At 39.8% G+C, this 21,937-nt stretch overlaps 1 protein-coding gene across 35 annotated transcripts in view; it reads right to left on the bottom strand.

Annotated features, from left to right (window-relative positions):
- Nucleotides 1-21,937, bottom strand: part of SIPA1L1 (signal induced proliferation associated 1 like 1) — a 500,369-nt gene that overhangs the window by 103,452 nt on the left and 374,980 nt on the right. For all 35 annotated transcript variants that reach the window (XM_067731629.1, XM_067731561.1, XM_067731587.1 and 32 more), the window contains 3 exons: nucleotides 21,169-21,299; nucleotides 15,114-15,302; nucleotides 1,544-1,718 (listed from right to left, as the gene is read on the bottom strand). In XM_067731629.1, coding sequence (XP_067587730.1) covers nucleotides 1,544-1,718; nucleotides 15,114-15,302; nucleotides 21,169-21,299 — 495 coding nt within the window. The remainder of the gene's footprint in view (nucleotides 1-1,543; nucleotides 1,719-15,113; nucleotides 15,303-21,168; nucleotides 21,300-21,937) is intronic.

The following is a 21,937-nucleotide window of genomic DNA, read 5'->3' on the forward strand; positions in this document are numbered from 1 at the left end:
AAAGGATAAAAAAGGAAACTGAACCCTCTTTCTCAGGAGCTATGCCTCAGAAGGTTACACGGAGCCTTAAAGGAGAGTAGTTCAGTGAAAAGGAACCCTTCCCAGATGGATGTATTACATAACTGAAAAATGTGCCATTAGAGGCAGTGTGCTGATCCAGGCCTTTGCAGTTCCTGGCATATTGGGGCAAAATGTGCAAAGTGCTTAGTCTGCTTATTCCACTGCCTTACTCAGTGCCACACTGCTTAAGTCTGCCCTTGCTATACATTTCTCACATTGCCCTTCATCATCAAGAGATGGCTGGGACCGTGTAAATACACAAATAATAAATAATCTTACCAACTCCCAATCTGGCCATTCATTGACAGAATCAAGGCGCTAATTACATTTTCTTCCCAGACCCTTTTAATAGCTCTTTGTGGTGATAATTTACATAACACAACAAATCCGGACAACGTGAAGGAATTACAAAGGAAATGTCAAAATATCTTGACAAAAAGAGTTTAAGGGCATATTGAGATTTAACACATTATGCAGCTGCAAGCAGAGTATGGAACGTTCAAATAATATTTAAGAGTCTAGGCTATTTATGGTTTTTCATAGGTTCTCCTGCATGTCGTTTCCAAGTTGGCAACAGCAAAACCATGGCAACAGGAAATTCTTCCCTGCAGTAGAGTTTATGAATGCTTTTCTGTTTTCATGACTCAACTCCTTATTTAATTTCCTGTACAGAAAATCAGAGCGATTAGTATAGACTGCAATACAGATGTGCTAATCCAAAGACCCTCTCAAAGAAAAACAGGTCACAGGTGTCTATGGATGGATTTTGAGATAAAATTTAAAATTGCCTTCACACAGACGCATAGCAGAAGTCAACATACTCTAGATACTTGAGAACATAACTCTTTTATTAACCACCTGGGAATGGGAAGGGACAAACCTCTATGTTCACGAGTTGTAGGTAAACAGACTGCTGCACTATTGTGCTTTGAATCAACACATTTTACGAGCCAAACTAATATCAAAGCTAAGCCTATTTGCTTAGAGATTAAGTTAGACTATGGACAATAATAACAGGAAATAAATAAACAAAAATACCTCTAGATATTAAAATATAAAAATTAAAAAAACCATACAATGACTGACTACACAGATATGCACAAGGATTATGAAATGAGTTAGTGAACGTCAAAAATTCTAGGGCTTGCAACCAGATGGTTTTAAGTTGCAGGAGTTTTTCAGCTAAATATAGTGAAATTTGTGCAACACTATCCAGGGGCAATTCTGCATGATCTCCATCCACTGCTTTCTACCTTCCCCATTTCCGATAACACTATTTTTTTAAAAGTCCAATCGTAGCTACTTTGACTATGGTCTTCAATTGTTTTAGAGCCACATCTTCCCTCCCTGGCTTCTTCCTCTCCCCCATCACCAGCAGTTTTCTACAGTAAGTGGCCATGTTGTTTTACAGGCAACTTATCAGGTGAACGTCAACACAGCAGGAGGACAATATGCCTAGTAGGAGGGTATAAGTATTTCTTACTTTTGGTGTCAAGCTGCGCACGATACTTCTCAAATCCTTTGAGTCGAACGCGCTCTCCCAATAGCTGGAGGAATTCCTCAAAGGCTGGGCCGGCTGATTCATTGTTGTACATCTCTTCTTCCGTGCTCTGTCCAGCTTTGCAGTACATGATGCCTACTTTCTGCTGATAGTTCAGCTGTGAAGGCAGGTGATACAATGCATATAAATATAGGCAGACCCACTCCGTCCGCTTAAATGCTAATAAGTCTTGAGGGCCATATGCCCATCAAGTAAGCTAACCTCTTTCTTCTCTTGAAATCCTTCTGCTTTCGTTCTTCCCCTTTTAAAAAGGGAGCCTTAAGGATTTAAAAGTAAAGGTCTACTTTACGAAAGATACTTTATTTTTTAATTGAAGTATAGTTGATTTACAGCGTTGTGTTAGTTTCAGTGAACAGCAAAGTGATTCAGTTACACACACACACACACGCAATCTTTTTCAGATTCCTTTCCCTTACAGGTTATTACAAAATACTGAGTGTAGTTCACTGTGCCATACAGTAGGTCCTTGTTGGTTATCTATTTTATATATAGTCGTGTGTATATGTTAATCTCACACTCCTAATTTATCACTCCCTTGCTTCTCCCTTTGGTAACCGTAAGTTTATTTTCTATGTCTGTGGGTCTATTTGTGTTTACAAAAGTTACTTTAAACTGTATTGCACTAAAAGCCCATTAAAGTTCTTATAAAATTTGGGGGGGGGGGTAAAATTGGAAGAGACTCATCTCCTAATGCCACTTTTCCAATATATTAAATTATAAACCTTGGTTATATCTTTGTGACGGCACTACCATCAGACACTATGCTTTTCAAATATTTTTCTAGAAGACGAGTACCTGGATAGAAACTTTAAAAGGGGCCTCATAATGGCAAATCAGCTAGTGGTAAATATTCCTTCCTCAAATACAGCTAAAACAAAGCATTCAAGAAATTTAAATATGATATAACATTAATAGAAACACTCATTCATCACTGAAAAGTTTAGTCATTCTATAAACAAATTTTAAAGTTGTATTAGTCATTTAACACTAAATGAGTTTTCAATCTTAAAATTTAGACTTTTAATTCTCCAGTAAAATCAGGGCACTCCACATCACTTAAGCCTGTTTCCAGAGTGGCGCTGCAACCACTGTATCAGTAAATTTTTATCTCATAAAAGGGAAGGGGGAAGAGAAGAGGCAAAATTTTAATAGCTAACATTTATTGAACAGCCACTGTCTGCCAATCACTGTTTAGTGTTTAACTTACATTATCTTATCCTCATAAAAGCCTACTAAGCAAATACTACCCCTGTTTGACAGATATGCAAAGAGAAGGTCAGAAAAGGGAAAAGCAAGTAACTGGTCCAGTAGGGAGAGATCATAAATTATCAGCCCTGTGATTCGGTTCTATTAAATATTACCAGGACTCGACCAGGCTTGTCGTGCTCTATCTCTGTCACTGCAACGTATGTCCATAGCCCCTTATTAGCAATGCCACAGTTGAAAACCAAATTTAAGCAAATACATTTGGCAGTAAAACTTGATATGAGCCGACAGTAATACTTTTCAATTGATTCCTCTTTCTGTGAATATTCATATGTTTTGGAAATATTAACGTGTTCGATTGTGGGGTGCCGCTCCAGACCCTGGGGACTATTACTCCATGCCGCGTGCATTTTATGATCCTTCTAAAGCTGGACCTTTCTTAATTCTGAAACATATCCAGCTCCTATTGTTTTACACAAGACCGTGAACCTGAGCAACTCTTTTTCAACTTTCTAAACCAAATGGTTCAGAATGGTGATAACTAGAAAATGTCATGACGGAACTCCTGCTTGCTTTCCCCCCTCTCCACTGCGTGCTAACTAGTTGACAAGGAAGGTTCAGTAGCTTTTACATGACCCATAGGCATGAGAGCTACTTAGGACTTCTAGAATTGTGCAGAATTGATTTTACTCGGCCTACTTCCACAAGTGGAAGGCAAAGTTCCAAATGTGAAACTTGCAAATGACTGGATATACCAATGTCGGAATCTTTTTAAAATAGCATCCAACCTTGCATTATCGCTGCTTCATTTTAATTATTAACAGAAACACATTTAGGATTTAGTTCCCTTTTTTTTGAATGCCACATGCAGGAAAGAAAAAGAAAGTAAAACCTACCACATACCACTGGCAGCTGGCCTCCTTCAAAGGTCTGAATGTTACTAATACTTAGAGGGGAACTCCCACAGGTAGCGATTTCATCTTGGCTTTAGAATTCAGCTGAGTATCCTATTAGGTCTCAACAAATAAAAAAGTAGTGGTAGGCTCTATGTCTGTTACAAAAGAAGTCCTTAATGAAGCCAGATTCTTACTCTCCCCCTGCAGGGAGAACTGTCAAAGAAAAGGAGCAATCTGGAGCTGGGAGTTATTTGCTCTTTGGCTCTGTGCCTTCCAGATCAGACTTCTCATGCAACAATGCAAAACAAAAGTCACCCTGTTCAGTGGAAAGCATCGCAGTGATATTGGATTTGTGGGTGGCTTTTTAAACTTCTTAGATAAAGGCCTAAGATTTCACTGGGCAATATTCAAGAGGATTCATTTACATATATGAGAAAAGAGTTCGGAGAGAAGATAAGTAACGGAACTTCCCCCAAACCACTGTGGAAGCAGAATGCAAGGACAATGAGACAGAGTATTGCCTTCTTTTGACGGGTTTCTCACACTCTAGTGAGCTCCACCTGCAGACAGGAGAACAGACTGGTATTTGCTGGTTGTGAAAGGAAGGCTCCTTTAAGAGGATGAGGAAATTTGTTGGAATGTCAAATTTCCTCTAAACAGTGCCAAATGTCAGTGCTCTGTCCTCGAAGGTGACACTATGACTGTATCCTTGTTTCTGCTGCAGTAAAGTCGAGGTAGGTGGGTATTCTGTGAACTCAGGCTCCTAGAATCTTCAGTTAGCAACCTTGTTCCCTGCCCAGAATATGAGAAGTTGTTAAGGAGGAGTTACGTAAGTAATAATAAGGGATATTTCAAGAGAAAGAGCAAATGGAAATGGAGTCTAGAGATACGGTTTGGGGATTTTGAATTGCTCTGAGGTTATATAAAACACTATATATTTTTTGAGACAAACACATCTGTATGGGTTTATGTATATGAATATGTAATACCTTCCTGTAATGCTCAAAATAGAGTTATGATGACGCCAGAAGCCATCTTGGAAACAGGTTCGGTTTATCCACACTTTAGGATTTTGCTTTTGGATGACTGTGAAGTCATGCTGTACAGTCCCATCCTTGCATATCTATTGTTCATATGGAGCACTGATGGAAGTGTTTGGACACTCAACAAATGTTTGCACTGTAAAAAGTGATGATGGTCAATCCAACAGGACCAAGGTTCTGTTTGAGATAAAAGCCTTGAATCTCAATAAAGAAAGTGTCTTTCAACACCCACCAAAAGTGATGTTGGGCTCCCACAGCTGGGAACCAACAGTACAAAAATTGCTCTTCATCTCATAAAATAGGCACTTGAACAAAGAATCAAAGAAACAGGTACTGCAAAATCTGACTTACGCAGCCCTGAGTTCCTGGAAAGATGGATGATAAAGTCAGAGCTGTCTACCAGTAGAAACAGGTTTGAATAACCAAGTTCTCAGAGACCTCTTAAGTTCCGTATTTTCACCTCTTCTTTCCTGATGTCACAGCCAGAGGAAGGCCACTGGGGGCAGCACAGACCATGAGAACAACCCAGTTCTTCCCTTCTTACAAAATCTTCTAAATTGTCTGATTTAATCCAGAGATTTAAAACAGTCACTATGAGGTATTTCATTGTCCAGCAGTTCTCAAAATGTGGGTCATGAACCCTTGAGAGATGCCTGAGCTTTGTCCTGGGACACAGTTAACTGGAAATAGTTTGATCCTTTCAGTTCTTCCTTTCAAACTCTGACAGGTCTTAATAGAGCAGCATTTAATTTGAGGTTAATTTTGCCCCATTATTGAGGCAAAGTCATTTTGAGACTTTATCCAATGCTATGTGAACTGTGTATGAGGTTTTCCAGATTGCCTGGTGGGAGCAGGAACGATTCTCAGCCAGCCAGAGGTCTGAGGATTTGCCCCCTTCAATCTGAGAGTGGTTCTTACCCTGGCCGCAAAGAGTTTCCTCAAATACATGCACTTACCAGTACCCAGCTCTGCAAATCTTTTCTCTCTCTGGACTCACATCTCAATCTCTACTCAGGAAGACCCCTGGGCTTCAAGTGGGTGCCCCTCCCAGCTCCGCAGCCTGGAAACTCTCTTCAGGCAGAAATCTGGTGCAATGTTACTGTTCATTTGGTTCCCACTTCCCAGAGACCACTGTCCTTTGTTGCCTGACTTCCAACGTCATAAAAACCAATGTTTTGTTGTTTTGCCTAGCTTTTAAAAGTTGTTTCACATGGGAAGGTAAACTAGTCCCTCTCTTTTAATCTTGGCTGGAAACAGAAATCTGACTCCATTTTAAAGTCAACTACTGGTATATAATTTCCGAACAGTAAACACTGCATCCATTTGAGGCATACACAGTTTAATGATTTCTAATAAACCTCCAACCCAATCAAAACACAGAACATTTCTATCACGCCAAGTTTCCTGGTTCCCATTTGCTGTCCATCCCTGCATCAACTAACAGCCTCAGATAATCACTGTTCTTTTTTTTTTCCACTGTAAATAGGTTTGCCTACATTTTAAAAGAATATTTTTGCTGGGTAAAATTCCTAGTGAGAGCTATTCCCTTTCAGCATTCTAGAAATGTGGCTTCCACCTTTTCATTATGCTTTATAGCTCAGGAAATGGTTAATTTTAATCCAATTGTCTGTCTTACTGTTCCTCTTTGAAGTATTTTTTCCTCTGGCTATTTTTAAGATTTTTTCTTTTAATTTCAGCATTTTTTCCTATGATGGGCCTACATCTGATTTTCTTTGTATTTATCCTGCTTACAGTAGGCAGAGCTCCTTGATTCTGTCTCAATTCGTGTGTTTCATCAGTTTTGGAAACTTCTTTACTGGTATTTCTTCAGACATCAATTCTGTCCCCAAATATTGCTTTAATTTCGCTTCTCCTCCTGGGAATTCCATTACATATATGTATTTCACTATGGCCCACATGTCTTTTAGGCACTTTTCTGTATTTCTCATGTTTTCTTGTATACATTCTTCAGTTAAAAATTTGCTGGTAACTTCAATTCATCAATTTTCTGCTGTGTCTAAAGTGCTTTAACCCATCTGCTGAGATTTTAACTTGTTTTTGTTTTTTCAGTTCTAGAATTTCAATTTGATTTTTTAAAAACAAATCCCAAGTTCTCCAGTGACCCTTGATCTCTATGTTTTATTTTTGCAGCCCCCATGAAATTAATGAAAACTCTGAACTGTCACCTAACTTCTTATCTGCAGTTTTATGCTATACTTAAGCCCCAAGCCTCTTACAAATCAGCAAATGTTCAAGGAAAAAAGTGCTGCAGGATGATTTAATTTTGATGAACCCAAGTTTCTCAATTATTTCTTTTCTAGAAGAGAAATAATTTTTGGTGTTATATCTAAGAACTCTTCACCAATCTTCAGGTCCCCCAATTTTCTCCTATGTTTTTGTCAAAAATTTTTAGAGTTTTACATTTCAAACTATGATCCATTTGAATAAATTTCTGTATAATGTGTGAGATTTCGGTCAAGTTCATTATTTTGTCTATGTAATTGTTCTGGCGCCCTTGTTTGAAAAGCCTATCCTTCCTCCACCTTTGTCAAAAAAATCAGTTGGATATATTTGTGTGGAGCTATTTCTGGTTTCTCTATTCTGTTCCATTGATCCATGCATCTATCCTTCCAATAAGACACAGTCTTGATTACTGTAGTTATACCAATATAATATAATGTCTTGAAATCACCTAGAATGATTACTCCCACTTTATTCTTTTTCAAAATTGTTTTGGCTATCCTAGTTCCTTTGCCTTTCAATATAAACTTCAGAATAATTTTGTCTATAATTTCAAAAATCTTGCTGGAATTTTGATATCGATCGTGTTAAACTGATATCAATTAGGGGAGAATTGACATCATTAATAGGTTGAGTCTTTCAATCCAAGTACATGGTATGTTTCTTTATTTTATTTAAGTCTTCTGTGAGTTCTTTCATCAGTGTTTTGTAGTTTTCAGCATACAAGTCCTAAACATGTTTTGTTAGGTATATACCCAGCTATTTCATTTTTTATTGAAGGATTGTAAACGGTATTGTATTTTATTTTCAGTTTCCACATGTTCATTAAAACAGATCCAACTGATTTTTGTGAGTTGATGTTGAATCATACAACCTTGCTGGACACACCTTGCAATTCTAGAAAGTTTTTGTAGATTCCTTGGGGTTTTGTACATAGACTATCATGTCATTTGACATAGGGACAATTTTATATTTTCCTTTCCTTTATCCACCTGACTTTTATTTCCTTTTCTTGCCTTACTGTACTGACTAGAACTTCTAGTACTGTGTTGAATAGCAATAGAGACTGTGTACATCCTTGACTTGTTCCCATTAAGTCTTTCACCAACTATGATGTAAGCTGTAGGGTTTTTGTAGCTGTTTTTAATCAAGCTGAGGAAGTTCCTCTCTATTTCCGTTCTTATCGTGAGTGACCACTATGTCGTTCCTTATCCCAAGTTCCCCAGCCAATCTGCTTCCTTCGTTCCACCTTTCAGATTCATGTTTGCTTTATATACAGTGTACAAGGTTTTTAGCCGTACTTAGCAGGAAGAATAGGGGAAAATTACATCTACCCCATACTTCCAAAAGCAGAAGTCCAAATTTATTTTTAAAAAACACTTTGTCCAGTGTTTCTGGTTATTCTCAGTGGGTGGGCTGGTCTGAGACAAGCTACTCTGCCATTACTGGACATGAAGACCTTGGTCATTTTTTCAAATCCTCATGATTCACATTGATAGCATTTACTTTGGCTTGTTCTTCATAAACATGATAACTGTCTTAACTACTTCCTAAAGATTTACCACTGTATTGTCCTCCAAAAAGAATGACAAAGAGACTGGAAAAATTCAGTGTTGGGGGCAAAAAAATGGTAGGTAGAAAATTTATCTTCACTGAAATTTACTAACAAAAATTAAATTGCTTTAAAAAAAATGACATATGGGGTCTTCCCTGGTGGCGCAGTGGTTGAGCGTCCGCCTGCCGATGCAGGGGACACAGGTTCGTGCCCCGGTGCGGGAAGATCCCATATGCCGCGGAGCGGCTGGGCCCGTGAGCCATGGCCGCCGAGCGTGAGTGTCCGGAGCCTGTGCTCCGCAACGGGAGAGGCCGCAACGGGAGAGGCCACAACAGTGAGAGGCCCACGTACCACAAAAAAAAAAAAAAAAAAAAAAGACATGGATACTGGGTAGAAAGATCATTTTAAAAAAATCTGACAGAGATGCTGTCAAAATTATTTATATACATGTGCACAGACAGATTCTAATCTATTTTTATCTTCGGCATAATGTAAAGGAAATATTCTATACACACACACACAATAATCTTATCTAATAACATGCTGTGCAAAAGTTCTCCCAAAAATAGAAAGCTTCATGTTGGGTATTAAAATGGTGATTTATGTACTTGTATTGATTTGACATTAAGATGAATTTCAGTTACACAGGAAAAGGCTCTTCATTGCAGCATTGTCTGTAATAGGAACACTGTTATCCATCTAAACGTCCATTAATAGAGGAACTAATGAAGTAAACTATGGTACAGCAACAAAACAGAATATTATGCAGCCATAAAAACAATGGGAAAACTTTCTGTGTACTGACATAGAAAGGTCTCCAAAATATATTACTAAGTGAAAAAGCAAACGTTTACAGCATGCTATATTTTGTATAAGAAAAAGGGAACTAAGACTACATATGCATATCTGGTATATCTGTATAAAGAAACATAGGAATACGTAAGAAACTAATAAAAGTGGTAATATAGGGGAGAAGAGAGGTGAGGGACAGGAACAGGGTGGAAATGGGATCCCTCAATGTAAACACTTTGATTTTTGGATCATTTGAAGATATTAGCTAATTAAAGTCCTGAATTTAAAGCACAATTCACAGTTTAAAATCAAGAAGACTGAAGTATCTGCAAACAGTTCCTCTGTCTTTTTGGATTGTGAACCAAAGAATCCGCACTGCAAGTCTTAGACATGCTGAGCTCCTTCAACTGCAAACTGCAGTCCTACCCAGCCAAACATCTTCCAAATGCTACTGCTATCAGTCATGTTAATCATAAATCTTACTACTGGAAAGGACCCCATCCAGTCACCCACCCCAGCCTCAGCCAGGCAAAAGAGCATGGATGAGCCCGTGTAATCATTACTTGTGAACAGACGAGACAAAGCAACCAATGCCACTGTCTCCTTTCTCTGACCTGAGGACAGTCGTGTATATGTCTTCCTGATAATGCACATATGGAACCCATCTGGTGGCCATCTGAACTTTCAACATTCATTAGCTGATACCATAATCTAGAAGAAGATTGAAATTTCAGAAATGGTCATTGTTCTGCCAAAGCTTCATTCATAGAAAACAGGTTTTGGAAAAATTGTTTTCCCTATGGTTCATTCTTTAAATCCAGCTGCCTGAATCAAAGAGGAAAGTGGCTAGTCAAACTCATTTATCTTCAATAGAATAATGCACCAGGGCAATGAACAGGCTACGTCAGCAGAGAATTTCACCCATGCCCTTAATCAAAGGAACAGTGCTATTCATTATCAAATAAACACTGCTTCTTTCCTTACATCTATTCTTGAGATGTATATTACAGACCTAATTAGATATGATTACTTTTCCCCTTTCACTTCAATAACTTGAAGGGCAACATTTTAAATAGAGAATCCAACAAATATTTTCATTTCTTTGTATTTTTAATAAGTATCTAGAAAAACCGTGGAGATACTCATTTAGGTAAAATCACTACTGTGTACAGGAACCTTGACATTTCCTAATGAAAACAGGTCTTCCAATTTTCTCTTCTGCAAACTGGCAACTGCACTTTACTTTTAAGCTCTATTCTGATCCTATTTGGGTTTTACATGTTATACTTAATATTGGGCACTGTAGCCTGTAGCAATAAAACTTGGATCCATATTTCCAGTTCCTTCTCCCACTCAAGGGGAGGGGAGGGGAGGATGGGGTGTACAGTGTATTGGGTAAGAAAGTGGACTCTGGAGCCTGAATGCCTGGATGCAAGACTTGCCTCCCCCAGATCCTAATTGTGACCTGGGGGGGGTCCTTCCGCCTCTTTGTGCCTCGGTGCTCCTGCCGGCAAAGCAAGAACAATAATAGCACCTATATCAAAGGATTCTAAGGGTTAATTAAAATAATTCATGTAAATTGCTTCACACAGTTCCTGGCTTAGTCACTGCTCAGTTCCTGGCTTAGTAATCTGTTTTTATTACTGCCTTACACTCCTGCTCAGCAGGACTGCTTGCTGTCCCATAACCACATTCTGTGCTTCTGTCCTGCTGCGCTTTGTTCTCATTGTTCTGAGTCTAGACCACCGTACGGCTTATTCTCTAGTCTGATGAAAGGTCTGTTTCATCCTGATCCGTTTCATCCTGACCCATCTAACCAATCATGACTTGGCCCCACTGGCTTGTCTGTTTGCAGTTCTCTTATTATACTCGTTATATTAACCCTACCTTTCATTACAGTAATTTATGACTTTGTCTCCTTCAAAGGTAAGGACTGTGTCTTACTAGCCTATTTATTTTCTACAGTATTTAACAATCTGCAAAGAGTGGTTACTCAATTAGCATTTACTGAATTTGAAAAGTTACGCTTACTTCTGAAAGTTAAGCACAGTATATTATACTATCTATAACAGCAGCTTTCTCACAGGATGCTGATAAAGATGAAATGATACCTATAAAGGACTAATGAGTTATTATTTTATCATTATTCATGCGCAGTAAGTGCTTTACACGTGTGAACTCCTTGAAACAGAGCCTGGTATAATGACCTTTCATTTCTCTTGCACTGGGTAGATGAGATAAAGGTGTTTTTTAATGACTGATGAAGAAAAACGGCATTAATATGGCAAATTTAAAAGTAACTGAACTAGCCATATTATTTAAAAGTTGGCCTGAATAGATAATGAAATTCCTGATATTTCACAGTGTAGTGTAGAGGGCCAAAATAATTTGAGATGTGCAAAAAGAGATGAAAACTTGCAAATCTTAGAAACAAAAGGTAGTATCGTGCAAACGCGTACCCAGTGTTCAGGACTCCTAAGGGAAAGTGGCACTGCTTCTGAAAGCCTCGATCCTCTCAATCATAAAACAGGCCAATAACTGGAACCTACTGCCCACGGGTGCCGTGAGGATTAAATCAGATGATGTTGGTAAAGAGCTTAGAACAGTGTGATAAGTAAACATATATATTTATCTAATGTGTTTTCATCATAAGAGATGCTCTCAATTATCTAATACGTGAAGATGTAGGACCATGATGGAAAAACTAAATCCAGAGTTGATCTAAATTTGCTGGGTCACAAACTGCTCTAAATTCTTGACAAAGTGAAATCATTGGCAGGTTATTTCATCTTCTTATTGACCTTTAGATGATAATGGAAATGGACATCAATCAATAGTGAAAAACCCAGGAAGGTATCAGGAAGGTGAATGTGAAAGCAGGGGTAAGCCACAAAGCATACAATCATTTCTTAAAACTTTGAGAATTAAAATACCTACTTCAGTTCCCACATAAATATCAGTCTAGTCAAATGAAAAACAAATTTTTATATTTTTGTGAAATACTATCTTTTATAGTATATAGATATAACTTACATCTGCTCTTCTGTTCATTTCATTTTTAAATGGTAAGATGAAAAAAAAAAAAAAGAAAGAAAGAAAGAAAGAAAAAAGCACCAAAGATCTGAAAGGCAAAATGCCACAATATAGCAAGCAAACAGTGTTTTCTTTATTTAAATAAAACTTAAAGGGAGATGTAGAAGGTCCTTTCAGTGAGTCCAGTTTTTTGGTATTCATACTATCAATCTCTTTAAATATAAGGATGTACAAAGCATGAAATTTCAAAAAGTGATGACACAGATGGAAACTAAAAATGCTTTGCAAAGATTCAAATGCATAATGTACTGCACTTACAAGCATTTCTTTTTCAAAATCTGTATTTGTAAAGGCACTGAAATAATTAGTTTCTCACAAGGATTTCAAGGCATTAATAAAATTTCCTACCAAAAATATGACTCCCCAGACTAAACACCTAAGTACGTGTGTCCTCTGTTTTTTATCAGTATAATTCTGGGCTTTAAACGCTATGAATATATAAACGGAAAGAGAGGCCAAGTGGTGGTGTCCCTTAGTTCAGATAAAGAGCTGCTCATACAGAATAGCAGGTTTTAAACGTCTAGATTCTACTGCCTAGAATTTAGTAAAATTTCCAAAATAAAATTGGGGAGACTCACCTAGACTGCCAAATTTTAATTTTGCCGGAAGGGATTAAAGAAGATGACTAACACATATTATCGTCAATAATTTATGAAGGAAAGGATAGTTTAATATCCCCAAGAATAAGAAACCCATCATTTCAGAATAATGGGCAGTTTTGTGAATTAAACAAATGTACCTTTAAGTTAACCTCATTATACTGCTCTTTCCTGTGTGGATGGGACCATATAGTGTTTATCACAGAGCAGCCCCATCTCCAACATTTTGTAAACACTAAGAGAGGGCACAAAATGTGACAGAGAGCCCATACAATGTCTACAATTGGAGCACCCATTTTTAAATTTAATATAAGTAAAACAAAGGGAAAAAGGAAGAAAATACCTCCTTTACACAAAATAATCTGTTGAATTTAGAATGTGCAGTATATGATTATATTATCAATGTCTAAATGTTGTTCTTTTCCTTGAAAAGTGTAGTAACTGAAAAGACTGAATCAGTAAAGTTGAACCTAATCATTATTTTTCTACTCTTCCTTTGTTAGAATAAATGCTCAAAATATTTATTGGAAGAACAGCACACAAAATAGTTAAGTTTATGTATCAGTAGTCTTCTGAAGCATTCAAAGTGCTCAAATTTACATGTTATAAACATGGATACTCACAGCCTATTTGAAATATACATATGAAATAGACATTAGCTATGCTTTACAATAAGTGAGATGAATGGACAAAAGGAGCAGTGATTAGAAAAGTTACATCCAAATATTGGTTCCTAATAATATATTCCTATCAGCTGATTTAAAAGAGTGAATATTCCTTGAAACTGATTTTTTTGAACTACCATTCATTTTAATAAAATTCAAAATTTTTTCCTAATTAAAAAAATACCATCAAAATCTGTTTATAAAATGGAATTCAATAACTGGACCAATTTTACTTTTGGAAGAATTTTTAAAAAGTGCAATGGGAAAGCTACTACCACTCACTGCCAGGACGCAATATGGCTAAAATATTCAAAGAAAGAATTAAAATAAGAGTATATAGATACAACATCTAATAAAACTAGCCCATATGCTCAAATGATTCCAAGTAGAATGTGTATACACTCTCTGGTTAGTGGATTTTCCAGATTATAGTTCTGCATTCTCTACTCTTCCGCCTCCTCTATATGGATTATCCTATCACTCATTTGTATCTGGATCAATGGCTCCACATTAAGGTATAGGAAATATAGAAGAGAGAAAATCTTGAGCACTTTCATTTTATTACAAATTAGGACCCAGATTTTTTAAATTTTGAATTTTTTATTTAAACACCTCAGCCAAAATACATTTTTGGTGGTATTAATAGACTAAAAATTAAAGCTTTTAAGAATGGTGTGGAGTAGTGGCTCCCAGTACAGGCTTTGAACTTATTAACTGTGTGAACTTGGACTTACTACTGAACCTCTCTCTGTCTCATCTCTAAAATGGGGATAAAAATGGTATCATTCTCTTGGGGCTGGGACAATAGCTGGGAAAACATATTAAGGTACTTAAAACAGAGCCTGGTGAATATGTTCATTAGTGTTAGCTACTGTTATTATTGTTATTGCTACTACTTATTCCTGGAGTATTTGAAAAATTCATTGCATTTATGGAAGATTACCAAAAGAGTTGAACATTGTTTAAGTACTGTATCAGTCAGTCCTGACAAAGAGAATTTCAACACATGAGAAATGTTCAGAGTTCAGAGTTAAGAAAAAAGAAAGTGAATAATTGAAAAGAGAAGATCCTTCACAAAAAATAGTATCAGTTTTCCCCATCAAAAAAGAATTATTCAGGGCTTCCCTGGTGGCACAGTGGTTGGGAGTCCGCCTGCCGATGCAGGGGACACGGGTTCGTGCCCCAGTCCGGGAAGATCTCACATGCCACGGAGCGGCTGGGCCCGTGAGCCATGGCCGCTGAGTCTGCGCGTCCGGAGCCTGTGCTCCGCAACGGGAGAAGCCACAGCAGTGAGAGGCCCGCGTACCGCAAAAGAAAAAAAAAGAACTATTCAGGTCTGTATTCTGGATGCCTAGTGGAAACCTGAGCAGCAAGAATGTTCTCCCCTGGAAGCCCCACTTACCCCCTGTTCGTCCAGTTTCATGAGTTGCTCTGTGACTTTGGGGGTGTTGAAGGCCAACCGCAGGCACTGGACGTTGAGCTCGGGAATCACGTGCTCCAGCACTTCCTTCAGGGGCAGTCCCCGGGCCGTCGAGTGCTTTGCCGTTGAGGGTATGGCATCCTCCAGCACTGACCCTCTCAGTGTCATGAGCTGAAAGAGAGACATGTGCTCCGGTGAGATGAGCAAATATATAAAATGCACTGAAAGCCCAGTCTGAGGTCCCCCTTAGGGAGCTGGAAATGACATTTGATTGGTTGAGCCAGTGAGGGAGAAAGGATGAGGGAAGTGATGTAAGATACTTTATATATGAAAAATGAGACCAACACTTTCAAGAAGACCCAGGTAGGTCCAACGGAACTCATAATCAAGCCTTGCGAGGACATTTCCTTAAATACCAAATAGAGTGCATATTTCCCTAGAGAGCTCAGAAAGATCAAGGTCTCCATATAGCTATACAATGCCACTCACACACTCACCAGGAAATTAAGAAGGAGCTATCCCTGAGAATATCTGAAGACTAAATGCTGAGAATTTAGATGTTACACCTTTTTGAATTATAAAAGTAAGGGTGGGGGGAGAGGAAGTTTTAAATTTCATAACGTACTGTTGACTAGCTTAACCTATTCCCATCCCCAAATGCTGCTACAACAGGACAGTGATTATAGGTAGTAGAGCGGCACCATCAACAGCATTTAAAATGACTTTTGCTTTACGCTTATGTCTTGAGATCCCTTCCATTATTATGAAATAAAAACATGAGCAAAGAATTTTCCTTAAGTAATGATGATCTGTCGAAGTAAACTAGTCTTAATTTTCAGACATTTCCACGTGGCAAAGTTGTCAGTATAATTTAAACACTGTACGGTGACCTAAAGAAAAAACCCATTAAGTCGAACGAATTTCTGTTAAGTGTGTAGGTTACAAGGCACTGTACTGCAACAGGAGCAAACGTTGAGGGCTGGGTGTGGCATGCAAGAGGGTGAGAGGTAAGAAATACCCATTCAGGAGGACATATCTACTAAGAAAAATTTAACAAGGTCAGGTTCTACAAGAGTCCAAAGGCAGAAAAGGGATCACCGTGGCTCAGGGCATAAGGAAAGGCCCTCATGGAAACGGGTGGCACTGAAAAGGGGCCTTGAAATCTAGGAAAAATTATACAAAAAGACAATGTCAGAGAGCAAAGGTGTGGAGATGAGAAAGATCGGGGTGTGAGTGGGAAAGAGCGACTGCTGTAGCTTAGCTGGATCTAAGCGAGCCCAAAGGGGCAGTGAGTGGTGAAGCTACAGGCAGGCCGGAGCCCGAGCCAAATGTACCCTGACGGGCCCGAATGTACCCTGACGGGCGTGCACCTCATCCGGCTCCAACCGGCCATATCAGAACTTGTTTGCATAGGGATGATGATGTAAGAAAATTCAGGTGGCAAATAAGATGAACTGCCGGAGGAAGCAACTACAGGTAGAGAAAACAGAAACAAGCTGTAAACAGTCTTCAAGTAACAGGCAGAGGGTGTGACAGAGGATTAGCAGGGAAAATGGAAACCAAAGGAAGAATCACCAGGGAAGTAAAATCTATAACTGTGCCAACTGATGGAGAAGACAGATGGGGGTAGGAAAAGCCAAGGTTACCAACCTCTGACTCTCAAGACAAGAAAAAGGTGCTTGGGGTATCTGCAGTCTGCTCATTTGATTAGTATCTTTTCTTTCATTTATAAATAGTTTGCTTTCAAATGACAGCTGTGTAAAAAATATCTTTTTCCTGTGACTTAATATCTAATTTGACAGAAATAATTTTTGTTTCGTTTTTTAAATCACGGAAACGGCTGAGCAACTCGCGTGCTCCTGGCGACAGGAGGCTGCAAAGGCTGGACGTATTTCCAACTGAGAACCCCAGACGAGGAATGCTAATCATTGCTAATCCTGCACCACAGGAAGACAGCAACCCACCTCAAGAAAGCCAGAGCAGGGCCTCCCTGGTGGCACAGTGGTTGAGAGTCCGCCTGCCGATGCAGGGGACACGGGTTCGTGCCCCGGTCCGGGAAGATCCCACATGCCGCGGAGCGGCTGGGCCCGTGAGCCATGGCCGCTGAGCCTGTGTGTCCAGAGCCTGTGCTCCGCAACGGGAGAGGCCACAACAGTGAGAGGCCCGCGTACCGCAAAAAAAAAAAAAGAAAGCCAAAGCAGAATACCAAAAAGGAATGATTCCTTCTTATACCTGAATCACTAGTGTTACTGATATTTTTGTTAATGACTTCCAGAAACAGGAAGAGAATCCTCCTAAATCCCTGTGCACCCATGCTTAAAAGCACTCACACCACAGATTTTGTTCATAAACAAACGTCATGCTTCCAAATACATGTAAATTCCTTTTTTGTTTCTTTGTTGTGCAAAGCCTATTTCTACTGAAAGAGATTTGTTTGTATTTCTGTTCTCTTGATGCCATTTACTGAAGCAACAGCAGTGTCACTGTGGTGACTGTTTTCTTTTTTCTCAATGGATTTATTAACAGGAGAAATCAATAGCGTGAGAAGCCCCTACAAAGGCATGAGAATTAACTCTTACTTTATTATATACTCAGTGAACTGCCTTCAATGGGAAAGAGTGAACTGCCCATCCTACAATGTGCAGCTCTGGAGCAGAACCAACATCTAGAGATATTTCTATCAAAGGACTTTCACTAGTTTATTTCTATGAAAACTCTCATAAAGATACTGTAACCGAGCAGGACCCTATGGGAGCCTTCCCGGGACAGGCCTTCCCCCATATCCTCTGCTTTAGCTCCTCTCTGAAGCACCTAGATTTGATGTAAATTTCCCGAGTTGTTTTGCAGATGTGACAACCCCCCACCAAATGGAAGAACAACTTGACTACCCTGAGTAGTTTTTCTCAGGCCTCCTGGAGCCTAAGGACTCATAATGTTAACCCCTGTGACACCACCTTGCTGCCTCACCATCAGCCAATCAGAGAATTGTGCACAAGCTGATCACCTACCCTGCGACCCACCCCCACTCCTGGCCTTTAAAAATGCTTTGCCGAAACCATTCAAGGAGCTCGAGGCTCTGTCTCCTTGCATGGGCTTAAGGTAAACCTCTCTCTGCTCCAAACTCTGACGTTTCAGTTTGTTTGTCCTCACTGTGCGTTGGACACACGAATTTGTGTTAACAATATTACAATTAAACCACACTTAAGGATTATTTCTATCGGAATGAAAAAACTTACACAAAGGCTAGTGGTGATTCATTAAATAAACATTAGAGAGGAAGGAAGGAAGGAAGGGGTAGGGCTGTTTTAGGCATTAGGAATGTAGTCACGAATAACTCAGAATCCTCATGTTCCCTGAGCTTATATCTGAGTGGGAGAGTCACAAAATGAACCAAGTGGGCTTCCCTGGTGGCGCAGTGGTTGAGAGTCTGCCTGCCAATGTGGGGGACGCGGGTTCGTGCCCCCGGTCCGGGAAGATCCCACATGCCGCGGAGCGGCTGGGCCCGTGAGCCATGGTCGCTGAGCCTGCGCGTCTGGAGCCTGTGCTCCGCAACGGGAGAGGCCACAACGGTGAGAGGCCCGCGTACCGCAAAAAAGAAAAGAAAAGAAAAGAAAAGAAAAGAACCAAGTAAGTAAGTACGTTGCATGAGATAGTGGTTAAGTGTTCATGTAAAAAAGAAAGCCTGGAATTGGACATGAAATGAGATATGAGGGAGTAGAAATTTTAGATCCAGTGGCCAAGGAAGGCCCCTGTAACTTAAGAGTATAAGGCCAGAAGGAAAAGAGAGAGCTGCGGCCACGAGGATGCCTGGAGAGAACACTGAAGACAGAGGAATAGGGACTATCGGAGCCCTGAGACAGAGGTGTCCTGAGATTGCCCAGAGGGAAGGAGGCCAGTGTGGCTGGAAAAGACTAAGTGAGGGGGAGTTTTCGGAGATGAGGTCAAGGTCGGAAGCAGATGCGTCTGGACTCCTAGGCTAGCAAGGAGAATGACTTTTAACTGGAAGATGGGAAACCATGAAAGGATTTTGAATTGAGGAATGACAAGACATGGATTACATTTCTAAAGGACTCCTGCTGGGCTTGAAAGGATGCAGGGCTTAAGGGCACAAGCAGGAAGAATGGTTCTTGGAGAAAGATGATAGTGGCTTGGCCCAGGCAAAGGCAGTGGGATTGGAGAAGCGGTAGAATTCTGGATACATTTTGAAGACAATTGAAGACAAAGTCAACCAGTTTTGTGGACACACCCGATGTGGGGAGCAGGAGGAAGAAGAGAGGAGTCAAAAGTGGCCTCAAGGTCTCTGGCTTGAGCAATTGTAACAACGGGGTTGTCACTGGTTAAACATTAATTTGAACATGAAAACTGGTGGTAATGGGTTTCTGAACCATGAACGACATTTGACTTGGATGTTTCAATCAAAGGGTAAGGAAGTGGCCCCATGGACCGTCAAATGGGTTGGACGGAAAAGGAAAAGGACTGAACTACAGGACTAGAGAATCCTTAGGTGTGGTTTAATTGTAACTGCAGGAGGGAGGTACAGGTCGAGCACTTGAGGCTGAGGCAGGGAGAAGCAGAGGGACCACATTCACCTAGGATAGGAGTTGACCTGGAGAGAAGGGGTGACCAGCCGTGGTGTGCTTGCAAGGCAAGCTGGAAGGGACAATCGTGGACACCAGAGACAGGATCTGAGAACGAAAGTACCGATTTAGAAAGCTTCAACGTCCGGCATGAAGAATGATAGGATAGTGGCAAGAAGAGAAATTGAAATGGATAAAAAAACATAGGAAAGGAACAGTATGATGAGGACTTAAATCAGAGTGGCCTTAGGGAGGGGGAAAGGTAAGGACAGGAAGGACAAAAACAGGTGGGAGGAGCTAAGTGTGGCTCTCAGAAATCCGGTGGCATCTGAGGAGCGACTACCGACACCCAACTTGAAAAACACAGTGTGTTCTCTGTGCTTTTCACGTGCAACAAAAGTACTGACCTGCTTAACGATCGGCTTTGGCACAGAGAAAAAGGACCCTACAGCATGTGAGTTCTTCGTTTCTCTCGGGCCACTCGACACAACACATTAGATATTAAAGCCGTGCCTTTAAAAATCCTATTTTTAATTTCCCCAGAGTTCAAGCTGAGGAACAATTACTAAGTGAAGCCAACCCCTGCAACCTGCTTTGTATTCAATGGGGGAAATGAAGCCAAATGCCCTATTTAAACTAGTTTCAAAACCATTATTTTCTAGATACCTCAAGGGAGCATTAGGCATTAATGCATAACAACAATCCTAAAGTGATCCGGTTCAAAGAGGCAATAAATTGATAGCTGGCACAACTAAACATATGTTTAGAAAGAAAACAAAGGAAAAAAACCTCATAGTCCCAAACTTCACGAGTTTTTTTTTTTAAAATGCTTTGTTGGCTATTTTATGTTTCCTTTTCTTTTTTTGACCTGAATTTCATTTTAAAATAAAAACTCACATATTATGTGTACTTAGGTCCCTAAAGAGCTCCAAGAACCTGTCTTACCCACAATTAGACAGCCTCTGGTTCAAACAGCCCGCATTTCAGGCCTCCGAGAATAGGTCCAAGATGGCAAAGTGAAAATGCAAGAAGAAAAGAGTTTTCTTGGGTCAAGAAATGTCCTAAGCAATAGTTTGGAAAAGTGAGTTAAGTCTTGGCTGACCCTCTCTGCCTCCTCAAGCTGGCTCGATGCCTTCCGGCTGCCCAAGCAGGATATGTAATATCCAGTTTGGGATTCTGAGGACTCCAATTTCCTTGGGTCACACTTAATGGACATATCTTTCTGTGAATCAAAACTCCCATTCATTTATTGCATCTATGCAGAGCTAGATGGGAAGAAAGGGTCCAGATCTAACCATTATGTCCAGCCCTATCACCACCGGAATGAATGAAAGGGGTCTTTGTTTATTCTAAAGACATTTGTAACCATGAGCTATTAAATTTAATTGCTTTGCTACTGCTACTACTCTATTTTTTCCTCAATTAAATTAAGCCTCAAGTCTTTCTCATGTGCGACTTACCTCACTAGTTCTAAAAATTATTCGGTAGTTGTATGGAGATCCATTTTCTTTCGTTTCTTCAGGTTTTTCCCTTCGAATGCTCACAGCCACCGGACCAAGATTCTCATCTGCCCCAAAATAGTTCCAGTGTTCTTAGGTACAATGAGACAAAACAAAATTAGAATATTTATAGAATGCTTAAAAATGTTATATGCTGCCTGCTATGTAGATCACTCAGAAATTATACCAATAAAATGTAAACGCATTTAACAAAATCAGCATTCTTCAATGAGTTATAAAAGTAAAGACTTAGCTATGCAGGTTTAGTCTCAGAGGAGGTAAGACAACAGAGGTGGCCTGTTCAGGTGTTTACTACTCAGCAACTTACTGCTCTGCTATTTTTTTAAAAAGAAATTTGTGTTTTCTCCTTATAAACAGGATATATTGTGTCAGGGCTTCTTAGCTTTCATATAAACAACAACAACAACAACAAACTCCCCCCAAACCTATTGAGAACAGAGTTTGCATACGGAGGGATTTCCTGCAGGTTAAAAAAGATTCCCTGGACTGGAGAGGGGTCTGTGAGTTACTGGGCAGCTTTCCTCCCATGTTGCCCAAGTAAGATGGAGTCTTAGCTCAGAGGTAAGAGCTTCAAAGTGCTCCTGGGAGGCAGAAGCTCAGACCCAGGGCTCTGGGCCTCACCAATGGTTCCCACACAGTAAGCACAAAAGGCATTCCACAGAGCCACTGAACCTGGAGGGAAGTGAGGGCTGGGATAACGGGTCTCTCC

This window comes from Pseudorca crassidens, chromosome 1 (assembly GCF_039906515.1).
Source record: "Pseudorca crassidens isolate mPseCra1 chromosome 1, mPseCra1.hap1, whole genome shotgun sequence".
Taxonomy (NCBI): Eukaryota; Metazoa; Chordata; class Mammalia; order Artiodactyla; family Delphinidae; genus Pseudorca; species Pseudorca crassidens.